Source organism: Rhagoletis zephyria, unplaced genomic scaffold (genome assembly GCF_001687245.7).
Source record: "Rhagoletis zephyria isolate East Lansing unplaced genomic scaffold, Rhagoletis_zephyria_1.1 Rzeph_scaffold_09039, whole genome shotgun sequence".
NCBI classification, from domain to species: Eukaryota; Metazoa; Arthropoda; class Insecta; order Diptera; family Tephritidae; genus Rhagoletis; species Rhagoletis zephyria.
Window position 1 is genome coordinate 9,868 of NW_016166118.1, and position 15,377 is coordinate 25,244.

Consider the following 15,377-nt stretch of genomic DNA (forward strand, 5'->3'; position numbering starts at 1 on the left):
ACGGACGGACGGACAGACAGTCACCGCTTAATCGATTTCTCTTTTCATTCTGATCATTTATGTATACATTTGTCTATATCTATCTCGATTCGTTTTGCCTGTTACAAACAACCGTTATATGAACAAAGTTATAATACCCTTGTGCACAAGTGCGCTCGGGTATAAAAATGTTCAAGGGAATCATAATAATGAGATTTTTGGTGTTGTTTTTGAACTTTTTTCAAAGATTTGTTTAAGAAAAAATTGAATAACTCAGCCTAAGCTGTACCCATTCAATCTTATGAGGTATCATTGGAAAGGAATTTGCCCACCCTTATTTCTTTACAAATAAGCTCATTCAAAGTATGAAAGAGAAAGGTAAGACGAACGAGCCTCATTCCATGTTGAATTACGATGTGTTGGTATTTCATAAAGAAAAAATTGGGGTGTGAATGAGTTTTCCTTTTTAATAAATAAAAAGGGTGCCATTGATACCTCAAAAGTCTATATCGGTATAGTTTTGGCCCAGTTATTAAAGTTTTTCTTAAGCAAAACTTTGAAAAAAGTTAAAAAACAGCAAACGCTATTATTATGATTCCGCTTAAAAAATTTTTGAATATTTTTGTATACATAGATTTTTAAGCTTAAACTGTTTTCCTTTTAGAGACTATTTTTATTCATAAAAACTCCATTTTTTGGAGGTATTTTCAAATCAGTCCAGCTCACGTTAATCTTATATTTCTCCGAAATATTTTGATGGAAGTAATAAAGTATAATAGATTTTGTAATCCCGGCCGAAAAACCGCAAATTTTTTGGTGATGCAGTCTAATGTACATATATGTATGTATACGGAAATGTGAATCTCCTTACATACTACATACATATATACAAACATGGTTAAAAATATATGTATGTATGTAGATATGATAACGTGATTCACATTAATAACACTACCAAACATTTATGACGAATGGAATTTAATTTTTTTTTTTTGACAAAAAAGATACAAAGGCATTTACTGGCGTTTGATTTTCCCGAAAATTAGATTATTTCATAAGGATTACTCAAAAAGTATTTTGCAAATAACTTAAATTGAATGTACGTATGTAACTCAGTTCAACTGGCTAACTGCTAATAACTGAGAATATTTACCAATATCACAATGGCCATGAATGCAATAAAGCATTTGGCAAAGCCTGTATTGACATTAGAAGATGCCATGACGTCTGTTGCTTTTCATGAATAAAATGTTATAAATGCTATACTGCACCATTCGTAACACAAGGGCTTTTAGCTTTTATCCTCTTCTTGGATTTCCACTGACCAATGTTTCGTAACTTGTGACTTAAGCTAAGCTGACTGCGTAGGAAGAAAACCGCGACGATAATGACGACGACGACGGCAGTGTTGGCTGCGGCTGATTAGCTGTGGCTGGCGTTGACGAAACTTTGATTTGATGGAGTATTGTTTTGTCGTTTATCATCGGACGCTAAATTCAATATCTTATCAAAGTAATGACTTTGGCGTGCTCGCTCATTTGTACACTTCAGGGAAATTCTTTAACGGGTTGTATGAATATTGAATGCCAAACTACAAAATCTGCTCCACTCGCTTATAAAAAGGTATTAAAATTAAAAAGCTTCATAACTTAGCGGCTTTATCAATCTCTTATCAAGCTATTTTACATAAAGTTTTTTTTTTTTTAGATCGATAATATTAAATACATTGGTCTACAGGCACAGTGAACTCTAGTATATGTATAACGATATTTCTAAGGAATTTACTAATTTTAAGTTCCTATATGAATGAACGCACATCCATACGCACATTCAACATGCGAGCTGGAATGGGCCTTTTTTCGAGAAAAGAAAACGCTATAATAGCCAGTGCTCCAGTTTCCGTGATCAAAGTTTAAACTCATCCTAAGTAAGGGCCGTTTTCTGAAGTATTCTTTAACTTTAAAACTCGAATTATGTTTAAAGGTTGCATTGACAATAAAGCTGTGTCTAAAGTTAAGCATTTCTATGATCGAGTTTTGAAGAACAGTACTTACGTTTCTTGGTTGTAAGCCAATTTAAAACCGATAATAAAATGCTTTACTTTAGACATAATCATAAATTTTAATGCAACCTTTAAATATAAAGTGAGCGGGCCTAAGAAATAGAAAGGTTATACATAACGGTAAAAACCATCGCGAGATTGCGCCAAAAAAATTTTCTTATTTACTATTAATAATGACGAAGAAGCGATGGATATGTAAAAAAGAGGTTTTTGGCAAAGCTTCTTTTTCAATTTAAGGTGTACGTCTTACTTAGCAAATGCTTTTATGAGAATTTTTTATGAAAAAAATATATGCATATATGTACATATCTGTGTTCAGTGCCGGCTTTAGGGCCTCGCCTCGCCCTAGGGAGCGGTTGACCTGGGCGCTAAATTGAGGAGAGCGCAGAATTCTGGGATTGCGTTTAATTTTGTAGAACATAAAATTTTCGAATGTGAATTTTCTTCATCGACGGGTGGGGGACTGACTAATCTTCTACTCGAAAATATTGAAAACATCAACATAAATATCAGTTATTTACAAAGCAAAGGAGATCAAGCCGGGGTCTTCGAACTAAATGCGAGAGTACCATTTGTACAAAAGGGATGACATTCCTTGAATTTGGTGTTCTTGATCCAGAACATGCATCACTATTTTTTGGGTACTTCAACGCATCTACTTTCTATTCTGAGCATCTACCCAGAGATGTACCATTTCCAAAAATGAACCATCTATCTATCTATCGAAACTATCGATGGCCACGACCAGCTGCCCGACATAAGCTACTATTCCATACGAGCACAGATACATATGTATGCTCAAAATTTTGGGAACGAGGAACGAGTGAAGAAATAAGAAGAAAATACTTCTTTGACTTACCCACCAACTCTTGGTATAACTTGTTGATATACATACATACATCTTAAAGCATCTAGAAACAAGTGTGCCGATTGCCATCCAATGTATGGGATGCACGTTCATTTCTCTTGTGCCTCGCATGCGAGCAAAATGCAAAATATAGTCAACTATGGTAAGTAACGTTAAGGACTGCATATTTCAGTTTATAGATTTGTTATGAACGTGTGTTATCCAAAAGTTAATATTTTTATAGTTTCTTTGAACCTTGATCTTTATTAAAATATTTTGGTTTAATTTTTAACTTTGCAGGATTTGCAAAGTTTTCCGTAAGTGTGACGTTTTGTGTAGCTGACTTCCAAAAAAATGTAACGTTAAAGATCACCACATTTATCTTTAAAACAACAAAAGATAGAAAGCAAGTGCCTGTATATAAAATGTAGCTTTTGGGGCTTATTATCAGGATAAATGAAAAACTTTCGGTTTTTACACAACGTTTCTGAAATATAAACCGAAATATACGTGCGAATGTAACGTTAAAGACAAAAAATTTTTACCATATCGTTGCCTTAATATAGAAAGGCCCTAACTCATATAGTCGCTGAAATACAAAAATCCGTAACTAAGTAAAAATTCAAAATTCCCTTTTGATTGATTATGATGCATTTCATCGAATTCTAAGTCCCCACATCATTTTAAGCAATACAAGTTTTTTGTTAGTTACGGCTTTTTTGTATTTCAGCAACTATATCAGTTAGGGCCTTTCTATATTAAGGTAACGATATGTATATAGTGTACACTAGGTTATTTGGCATAGTCGTGCTAGGGGTGGAAATTGATAGCGACATATATTATATATATCATGGCTTTTACTATCCCAATGTTTTTGAGCATTTATTTTTTTATAGAAATTGCTTCTATGCACATACTATCGTTCGTGTTTTTAGTTAAGGTGACTCATCAATTGAAGCTAAACAATTGGGCTTTGAACCTACTGCATGCCTGAATGCATTTACGTCGGCAGGTGTTAAGTAGATAACTTGAATTCAAATTTAAAATTGCACACAATAACGATGGGAAGCTTAAGCTGAGCTGGGCCATTGTTCGAGCAAATGTTGTGAGAATTGTGTATTTGATTTTGTAATTTGCATTCCCTTCCTAATTTCGATACTTGTTTAAATAAATCATATGACCACATTTACATACATATGTATATAAATACATACATACATATGTATTTATATATCTGTAGTCATAAGCAATAACTACCTAAGTTGACTTAAGAAGGAATTGAGTTATACATATATGCCATCGTATTCTGCAGCTACTATTCCATGTGTATAAGGAAATCCCCATCTCGCCAGCTAGGCTATTTAATAATTTTTAGATGAACCTATTTAGGCGGCTATTGCTTATGACCACAGATATATGTACATATGTATGTATGCATTTCGAAGTCGAGAATTTTTAGCGAAACGGCCCATGTTTATCCGCATATGTATGTATGTAAATTTGCGAACATCCTTATGTTTTTACATACATATTTACATATAAATAAATACATTTTAAATACGTTGCATATACATATGTGTATTTGTATATACATACATACATCCATCCATACTGAAATGAAATTATTCAAGTTTTTTAAAAAGAGCTGCACTTGTTAGTTTTTTTTTTAAATTTCTTAATAAAAAACATGTTTAGCTTGGTAGCGCTTTCAGACTCGTGCTGAGAGTATGACTGGTTCCGCTTCAATTTCTGCCACCTTCTCTTTAAGTTCTGCCTCAGTTTCTTTCAATTCCGACACTGATTTCTTGGTAGTTGTTGTTGTAATGAGTGTTTCTGGTTGTTCGGTGGTGGCAGGCTGGTTGGATTCGTCGCTTTTCTCGGTGTGCTCGTTGACCTTATCTTCCGCTTCCTGGGCTTTGCTCTGCTCTTTGTGATCATCAATCTTCTCGGAATCTCCCTGTACGGGGGCAGCGTGTATATTTGTCTTTGTGATAGTTATTTGTGTTGGCTTGGAGTCCGTGTCCTTAAATGTAGCCGATATTAGCTTTGTGTGATGCACCTGAAAAGCTGGTACCACAGGCAGATCGCCAAAGTGTGGCTGCACCGAAATATGTTCAACTTGTATTCGGGTGTTTCCGGTTTCTTTAGTGGATATCTTCTCTGTCGTTGTTTCTACTAAATCGGCAATAGTCGTTTCCTCAGAGTTCTCGGAACTTTTCTGAGTTCCAATTTTGTCAACTTGCTCGGCATTTTCCGTTTTTCTTTTGAGCACTAAATGACTGTCGACTTGCGCTGAGGTGGCTTCAGGGACTCCCGGTGCTTGTTGTGAAAAACCACCAACACTAGATGCTGATTGGAAAAAATTAGACTCCAAATCGCCAATGAGCGACTGCAGTGAAACTTTTTTTATTTCCGTATCTGAATTGTCTTCGTATATTCGACGCTTGACTATCTGCGATTGTTTGTCTGGATTATAGAGGTTAACATTTTTTAAATACCCAGCGAAAATGTCTTCTATTTCTGTTGGACGCGCCAACGCCAATCCGCAAAATGTGACAAGCAACTGAAAATCAAGTTCATCATTAATTTGCAAATTAAAATCCAGTGAAAATAACTCACAACAATACATGTTGCCTTCCACATCATATAGACTATTTATGTATGTATGTATGTATGTATATTCGTTTAGACTAACTGTGGCTTCAAGATCTGATGCGACGCGACTGCTTTCCTTCAAGCACAATTTATCTTAGAAATAAGCTTGCTTGGTGTAACGCTTTTTAAAGTTTTCGTCACACGCCAGCACAGCAGCGAAGCTTCTCCAATATGAATATTTGAAAGGTGTGAATTGATTCGTTGATGCGTTTCATATTTCATAGCTACCGACAGCCGATTTTAGTTTTGGCTGCCAGCAGTGAATAATGGAACAGCCTCAGTAGATGACTACTTCTACGCCACCTCCATACATTAGATTAAAATGCTTGCTTACATATGGACATTTCCTAATTACGGATGTTGAATTCGGATGCATACTTGCACATACATACATATGTAAGAAAAATGCTGATTGTCATAAATAGCCATCATCTCCATACTTAGTTAAGAATGCATAAATAAACAACCTTAACCACGAGGCATTTTCAATTCACTGGAGATGGCGCGAAGCCTCAAAAAACGATTTAAAGTTGTACCGACGTTTCTGTTTTTTCTTAAAGAGTTTGCAGTTCCTGCTGTTGTTGTTGTTGTTGTTGTTGTTGTTGTTGTTGTTGTAGCGGCTACAACAACCCCGCCCAGATCGGTTGGTATCTCAGTCGTTGTCGTCAAGTTCCACTAACGGCAACCCTAGGAAGCGTGCAGCTTCTGCGGGGTTTGCCCATAGGGACAAGGCCGTTAGGGTTGTCGGGTTTTCCGGGCATGCGAAGAGATGTTTCGAGTCATGTGGGGTCTCTCCGCATGCCGGACATTCGTTCGGCACATCCTCATTCAACCTACTCAAGTAGGAGTTCAACCTGCTGCAGTAGCCGGAGCGAAGTTGTGCGAGTGTAGTGCGTGTCTCCCGAGGCAGATGAAGCTCCGTAAATATTTTTGGTTATATTTTTATAATCACCATATTCACACATAAATCCAAGTTTCGAAATATGTACGAAATTTAGGTTAGGAAAAACCTGCAATCTTCATGAAAGCAATGTGACTTTTTAATTCCATTGTAGATTAACATTTTAGCATGCAGAAGCTTAGAATATTTTTATTTTCACAAAATTGAAAGCAAAATTGAAACTCAATTGAAAGGGAAAAATTGAAACTCAATTGAAAGGGAAAAATTGAAAAGCAAGTTGCCCACTCAAGTAATAAATCAGAGTATGTTAGTGGAAAAGTGTCGAGTGTATTGAAAATTGAAAGGGGAAAATTGAATGTGTAACGTCCCGGTAAGAATTTATAAAAAACGAGTGTGTATACAGTTGTGTAGCCCATTCACTTTTAGTAAAATAAATTGCAGAATTTACATGTCTTAAAATTCGGGTTGATTTTTGGTAATTTTTTTCATTATACATACCAAAAATTTAATGGGCTACTAAACTGTATAAAAATTTTTGTTTAATTCTTAATAAAATGTTTGCAATTTTGATGAAACTTTGCAGAATTCTTCCAAATTTCATACAGTTTTAAACTTGGATTTATATGGCGATTGTTAAATTATAAATCATATTTTAATAAGAAATCAACCAGGAATGTCTAGCTTGAAAAATACATCAATTTCGTAAACGAAATGAAATGAAATGAACAACTTGACGAAGGTTGACCAACTTGCCACCACACGGCTTATTTACAACCAACTTCTAGCAATTGACCAACTGGTTCGCCGATAAATCAATGCGTGCATACCCAATAAACACCAAAAAGATATTTCTCCAACCTTGGAGAAATTCATAGTTCTCATGTTGATATCCAACATCATTCTCCAACTCAACTCTAACCGACGCGCAGATACGTAAGAAGTGATGGAGAAACGAATTTTTACCAACAAAAAGTAAGTAATCTTCAAAGTATCCTCAAATAATCTGGAAATAAAATAAGACGCGAAGTGAATCAATTAGCAAAATTACTGTCGGATTGTATACTGAAGTGAATTATTGTAATACGATATTGATTAACTACATAATACAAACGGAGTAATAAAATGAAAAATCAATATTTAAATTCGTCTATGTATGTCGTTTCAATCAAAAAGGTATAAGGTATTTTACTATTTCAATTTCAGTATTTCAATGATATGTTTCAAACCAATTGGAGAATTCAATTGGAGTTCAAGTTGAGAACTAGCATTTTCTCAACTTGAGAAACAGTCCTTTTTTCATACAAAGAAAAATGCCCTTTTTGTTGAGAACGCTATGATCCTCCACTTGAGGTACTGTTGAGAAACAACGTTGGAGATTTGAGAAATACCTTAGATTCCAACTTAACCTCAACTTGAGCTCAAACTTAAATGTTTATTGGGTAGAACCTTTAAGTTGGTCAACTCGCTTTTCAATTTTGGCCAAAAATAATCGATTAATCGCTGCCATTTCTAAAAAGTTTACATAAAAGCTAGAATTGTGTGTGTAGTGTATTATAAAGGTAATATTGACCGTATGAAACTAATTGCTTTTTCTTAAAATTTCAAAGCTCTCACTTAAATTTATTTGAACAAATTTAGTAAAAGGTCTGAAATTTCAAGTAAAAGCATTTGCTTAGGTTTTATACATATGGCCCATTGAATAGAAAAAGATGATACGAGAATACATGCATCGGGCACGATCAATCCATTAATCCATCAATATGGATCNCCAAAATAAGGCAATGTTTACCGTTGTTTTTACGACAGAAACCGAATTGGTTATTTACAAAAATGAATCTGTCGACAGGTTTGGAATTTTATCTTTGAAACGCCACACTTTTCTTTGAAATCGCTTTATTAGTTCTCGTGCAATAAGCGTTTTTGTTAAGCTCTAAAAATTACAACTACAACATTTGAACATAGCCCCCATACCTTAAGGTAAGACGTATTCTACGTCAAAAACCGAAAAAAAATATATAGAAAACCAACAAAATAAATTGCAAATGTAGCAAAAATGGAGCGAATGTAAAAAACGTAAGTAAATGTTAAATATACTAAGTGAAATTCCATTGTGGTGTGGCGATTGGCAGCAAGATGCAGAAAAAATGTCCGCTTGCGTATACACGAGGCATTTCATGTGACGTGTACTATGTTAATCATGAATAGCTTTGAGAAAACTTAAAAAATAAAAAAATAAGAACAAAATTGTAGAATTGTAAAGAATGAGATCTTTATTGGTTGGTGCTGTCGCCGGACCGCGGTGAAACGTCTGCTCAAATGTACAGTCAATCAAAATTTAGGTACAGCGTTTTTTTTTTGTAAAAAATAAAGTAATTAAAAAACTTTTCCGTATTGCAAAAAAATCGATGTACCTAAATTTTATTGATTGACTATAGGACAAGTAGTAGGAAACCTTCTACTTGTAAGCACATATGTACATACATATATTATTGTATATTAAGGTAACGAAATGTATGTATGTATGTATGTATACGAACTAATGCGCCAAGTTAATTGTACTTTTTTCGTTGTGATGTTCTTTTAAATTTTTCTTTTGCATAGATTTTTGTCTTAAAATATATCGTATATCGAAGAGAGCTACCAGAAGAAGCGTAAAAAATCGAATTCTCCCAAGCAGTCATGAATTCTGGCGGACCAAATTATCAAATGGCATCCCTCTACGTTGGTGATTGGCATGCGGCATTATATCGATTGACGATCTACGATCTACGAGTATAATGATTATTTGTCTCGCCAACTGGAGCCTACCAACCAGCCTAACCTCACCTACATATCGTTACCTTAATATAGAAAGGCCCTAACTCATATAGTTGCTGAAATGCAAAAAAACCGTAACTAACTAAAATTTTGTATTGCTTAAAATGATGTGGGGACTTAGAATTCAATGAAATGCATCATAGTCATTCAAAAGGAAATTTTGAATTTTTACTTAGTTACGGATTTTTGTATTTCGGCGACTATATGAGTTAGGGCCTTTCTATATTAAGGTAACGATATGTATATACAGATATCTAATACTCGTATAGAGGTACGACAAGCCATCAAATCCGTTTTGTTGTTCATTCCATGCGCTCACAAGAAATAATTAAGGTGGGTAAATTAGATGATTTAAGTAAATAAAAAATGGAATAGGTAGTCATTTTAAATAATGTTTTTTTTTTTTTTAATTTAGTATTTGAATTTAAATATTGGAATTGGGTTAAAGCCTGTTTCGTAAAGTGTCGTAACTCAAACCTGCGCCACTAAATAACTACTCGCTCGAGGCGAATAACTTGAAAAACTTGAAACTGGACAAAATTGTAAATTCTCTCCAATAACTCCTTTCTGAGAATTGCATCGGCGCTGCAAATATCGGATGTATCCTCCTGCCTTTCATCTTCATAATCTAGCATCATGAAAAGATCGTTGTTTAAACACCGTTATTTTCCAAAGAATTCTTCATTCTCATTCTTTTGGTTGTTTCAGAATATGGAGAACCTTTTACGTCATCAGCGTTTTCTCGATTTTAGTGTTTGTAATTCATTTTTAATCCTGTCTTCTGTGACTGTGTTTGAAAAATGTGTGCTTATAGCGAGGTTGTAAATAGGTGGATATGGCAAATAAAATGTGATTTTCTGGGAATGAAAATTTCGAAGAAAATTCTGCTTGAAAGTCGTGGCTGCCAGCCGAATTAGTTTAAAATCTTGTTATTTTGTTAAAAGGGAACCCCGTTTTTTATAGTAAATTGAATTATAATTTTGAACGGTGCGATGTATGCAATGGAAGTCAGGACTCGAAAATAGTGCGATGTTTTAAACCACCTAGATGCGAGTTAAGACGGCAGCGATGTGGTGTTGTACTACGTGATTCATCTCGCGTTTGTGAAAACCACTTCACGGAAAGTGATTTCATTTGTTGTCCCCGTCCGAATCAAGCACTTTCAAACGAGCTCGTTTATACCCAAACTATTTCGCATGAAAAAAATTTAATTTCAAAATTGTTAGAGTTAAACTCTCATATAAAAGTGGAAACAAATGTAAAATCACACTTTTATAAGTGTCGAATAATGTTTTGGATAAAAAATTTAAATATAAAAATAAACGTACAAAAGCATAAAACTTGGGAAACTAAAAACAAGAAAATTGCTAAAACGCTTTTATAAACAATTTGTTTTGTTTTATTGACAAAATATATATATTCCAGGTAATGTAAGTAAAACAAAACTGTAATCAAAATAAAAGCCTAGGGTATCAGTGCTGACAAGATACATGCATCACTAAGGGTTAATTCGTTTGTTTATACTTTTTGACATTATATTACCTTAAAAGAGAGCCGCACTGAGTTGTCAATCACACCTTGTTTAATACACCTTGGACAATACCTATAATTATTGTACCATGGGTCCATTCCATGATACAAAAAAAAGAAGGTAGTTTCAATTTGAAAATTTTTCGACATAAACTGTGCTTATGACGTTTATACTTTTCGTAAATTTTATTATTTGTTTAAAGGAATTTTTTAAGCATTAAAAAATAATCCCGCGCAAGGTAAATTTCCTTAATTCATCGTATTAGCATAGCTGTTAATAAGTGAGTATTAATTTAAAATACCTTAAATTACCTTACCGCAAAAAAATTTGGCATTATATGCAGTGTTCCATGAGATATTATTATTATTATAGATATTAAGATGTTGCTTTAATTGGGATCCTTTTTAGAGGACATATGAACAACGGAATAGTTAAAAAGTAGCTTATCGTCAATGAAAGCACTATGGAAGCATAAACTTAGAGGGAGGTCAAAAAAAAATTACAAATTCTTAGAGCTCCTTGTTATAGTTTATAGACAGATAAACTACTCGCTCTACTGCTGCTGGTGCAGCGTTTCGTTTAGATGGGGCACATCTGTGCCGAGGCTGAAAATTTTCCGCGGAAAGGTGGTTGGAACAAGCAAACAACACCTTGGTGAAGTTACCACGCACGTGGCCATCCCGAAATATGCAGCTAAATAATCGCACTAAATAATGATGAAAATAATTGCATAAACAAATAGATTATCCATGTGCATTACGCAATGTAATAGGAGTATTTTACGAGTCTTCCGTTTTATAATTAATTTTAGAAATAAATAATAAACCACTAATAGCTCGCTATAAAACGATGCTCAAAATATATCCCTTGAAATAATTTTTTTTTAAGTATAAAAACACTTTTTAGTTTCTTCAAAGAATATGGTAGCTTCAATTTAAAAGAAAACGTCAAAAGCACAGTTTACGTCAAATGGTAGCAATGGCGGATAAGAAGAAACAGTGAAACTACCTTTAAATATTTGTATCATGCAAAATTCATAAAAAATTTGCCAATTTGACTTTATAAGATGGTTCTGCTGAGAGCAATGTCAAATTCAATCACACTTTGGTGAATACATTTTGGTTGTGAATGCGCCCCAAACAATTTGTAAGAAATATGAGTTTCAAAAAATACTCAAATTTTTTTATGATCAAAATTATAAGCCGGCACTTTGTTACAGTAAAAAACAATTAATGTTCGGAATTTCTAGCTAAGGCCCCTATTATGAGTTGCATTCGATTTTCGATCTTCGCGGGCTATCGAAGATCGAAAGTGAAATTCGTATTATGAGCTACGCAAGCGTGTCGAAATTTTCGTTGAGTATCGAATTTTCTGACGAACAGAATTTTGCTTTCGTTGGTGTAGCGAAGTGTTAGAAAATTGTGAAAAATTTATGATTTGCATTTGTTTTCTTACTTTTTGGCGGCAAGACACTAATTTTAGGCCCCTATTGCGAGTGTCGACTGCCAGTAGAATAGAAATTTGTCGATCGAGTCGATCATCTTTTATTTTGCTATTGTGTAACTTGATCGATAAAAATTTGTACTATTGTGAATGATTGACAGAATTGTAAACAGCTGTTTGTTTGTTTACATTTGTTTCTTGAGTGTTTTATTTACATCATTTTTAAAATAATTGCTTTTATTATAAAATTTAAAAAATGGACACAGTTCAAATATGGTTTAGTGATGAGGAAGATGATGCGGAAGCTAATAGATTAGTAGAGTTGGCTAAAGCAAGGAGGGAATTGCGAGATTCGTCGGATCCCTTGGATTTGGAAGGTGTATGTACATGCGTGAGTTTTATGAATAGAAGTTGCGTTCCCGATGCTTCACGGTTTTTAGGCTTTACATGATTTGCAGGAAAAGCTGTTTTCCTCATCAATAAACTTTATGGAAGTTTAGGAAATACGGTACGGTTAAGATTTTTGTACAATGATGTTGGGTTTTTGTGTCCAAACGCGTAACACGAGTTTAAAAACTTTAACATAACAACATAACAAGTGTATTGAAAGAATTCAACTTTAATTTAAAATAAAGATTTCAAATTTCCGTGCACTAGTCAATTAATAAATTATGCAGTTTTTTTGTATAAACTTTTGATGTTGGTTCTGCGCAAAAACACAGAAGCGGAGCTTCCTACCCTACTCTTTCCGGAAATTCCTTTGCCTATGTCTTCACTCTCCTGCATCAGTACGAACAACCGCGCAAGTTGCCTTTTGTTGCTTATAATTTTTGATCTGTAATTCAGACACATACATGCATATGTATATTTCACAATTTTTTACAACTTCCAGTTCAATTGACTTACTTTTTATCCATTATAGTACCACTTTCTTATGTAAATTTTATAAACGCAAACTCCAACGACNTCCATGTGAATAAATTTTTCTCATAACGTAACATGCAAAACAAAAACAAATTGGGAAAAATTATTTTTGTTTTGCTTTATTATTTTGGGAATATTTGTTCACATGAACTTCATGATTCGTGAAAATTTACTTTTAAATTTCTCGTCAGATTTTGCAAAAAATTTGGCTTTGTGGTTAGTTCACCATTAACTTCAACAAATTGCGAATTAAAAATTTCCAATGTACCTATTCCAAAAACTTGAATTCGGCTTGCGCTGACCGTCTCTCCGATAAGCAATTAGCATAAGTATAATTTTGATCACTTTCTTCATCCGTTCTGAAACCTAGTCTCGTCAACCCCCTTTTTGAGATTATGCATTAATTTTCAGATTCATCATATTCGACATCTTTGAGTGGACTGATGAAATTTTCTGAAAAATATTACTGCTCGTGATCAGGTAGCATGAATTTAATGAAATGTCATAATTTTATTAAAAGTCAAATGGTTAACAACAACAACGAATGTCATTAAATGAAACTACCCCCTTTTTGTATCATGGTTTTAATATATTTTAAATAGATTTGGATCACAAAATTTCTTAAATATATTGTATGTCAAAATATATTCGAAAGACTAAACTCTCACGTTTTATGCTCTTGCCCAGTTTTTTAAGCCCTCATCCTCTGACGAATCGTTCAACCAGAACTCCGTTGTGCTAATTAAAATTTTTTTTTACCACGCTTTTATAAACTCACTTTCTTTTTTATTTCATTTTAATTTGCACAAATTTACATATGTACATGTATAAGCACTCGATTTAGTTTGCTCGATCTGTAAACAAAGCTTCTCAGCGGTGAAAAATATATGTTCACAAACCTAAACGAGCGAAATTCACAATAGCGCTATTCTTCATCGAATGAGCGCCATAATACCAAATGAAAATTCGTTCGATTAGCACTTTCGACCACAGTCGAAGATCGAATGCAACTCATAATAAAGGCCTAAATTTTTTAAACGAATTGTATAAAGTATGTACTAATATAAATTTGGCTGCAACTACTGATTTTTATAAGGTATGTATACGGTGACCATATTTATGAGAGCCGAATATGGGACAAAAAATATTTTTGCAAATTTTTTCCACAACAGTTTACGGATCTCAAAGCCTTCTTCAATGATTCTAGATGTATTAGCTCTGAAAAAGTATACTTTTAGTAACATCACAAATTTGTAGGATAATTTTCTCGATATTTTTACCCCGTAAAATTTGTTAAAAAAAAAAATCGTTAAATTATAGTATAATAAAGTGCTATTTTAAGTCGCTATTGCGTACCATTAAAATTTGGCATTTTTTTTGTTGACGCATTTTTTCATACAAAGTAAGTATGTTCGACCGTTTGTTTGAAACAGAAGCAACTGAGCAGCACTTTCCACTCGCACTTTATTATACTCAATTTTAATGAGTTACAAAACTGCTCACCGATTTTTTTTCTAAGATTCTAATTCAAAAAGTTTGAAATTTTGGTGAAACATTGCAGAATTAACTTTTTTATTTTTTTTGAACAAAGTTTGAAATTTGGTATTATATGGTTTTTGTTAGGAAAAGAGCTTTACTTTCATAAAATAAATAACAAACATTACATAAACTAGGGAAAAATAACCAAAACTTGATAAAATATCAAGTCCTAATTTCTATTTTGGTCACTGTCAAAAGAGAAGTTTCATTGTGTAGCTCTATTTTACATTAAATATTTACAGAGGTCTATAGCAGCAGATCCAAAAGAAAAAATAAAGAAAAGAAATATCGAAGCATGTACAAGACACAAATATAATACCAGATTTTGACATTAAGTTAATCCTCTTATATAAGTCATATAATTATGACTCATATTGAGGCTCATTTATGAATTTAAGCTCATACAAGTCAACCTTCACCAGAAGGGAAACACCTAAATTGTAGACTCTGGGTGCATTATGAGCAACATTAGGACTCATTTATGACTCCAAATGTTTGCTGGGATGGTATATATATATATTTACATAAATATATATATATATAGTATATCGAAAAAATCTTAATAGCCAAGTCACAGATATGTGTAATTTAGGGGGTCTGACATTTAGATTCCATGCATTGAAACGCGCAAAATTAATTAGAGCCCATAATGTTTTCCTTACTTCTGCTCCACCTTACA

General features: G+C 33.5%; 1 protein-coding gene across 1 annotated transcript; it reads right to left on the reverse strand.

Annotated features, from left to right (window-relative positions):
- Nucleotides 1–4,556: 4,556 nt before the first annotated feature.
- Nucleotides 4,557–6,165, reverse strand: LOC108375521 (uncharacterized). The gene is made up of 2 exons (XM_017631663.1): nt 5,508–6,165; nt 4,557–5,451 (listed from the first exon to the last, which is right to left on the reverse strand). Exons 1-2 carry the CDS (start codon nt 5,532–5,534, stop codon nt 4,597–4,599), a joined length of 882 nt encoding a protein of 293 aa, XP_017487152.1. The 5' UTR covers nt 5,535–6,165; the 3' UTR covers nt 4,557–4,596.
- Between the last annotated feature and the right edge of the window lie 9,212 nt (nt 6,166–15,377).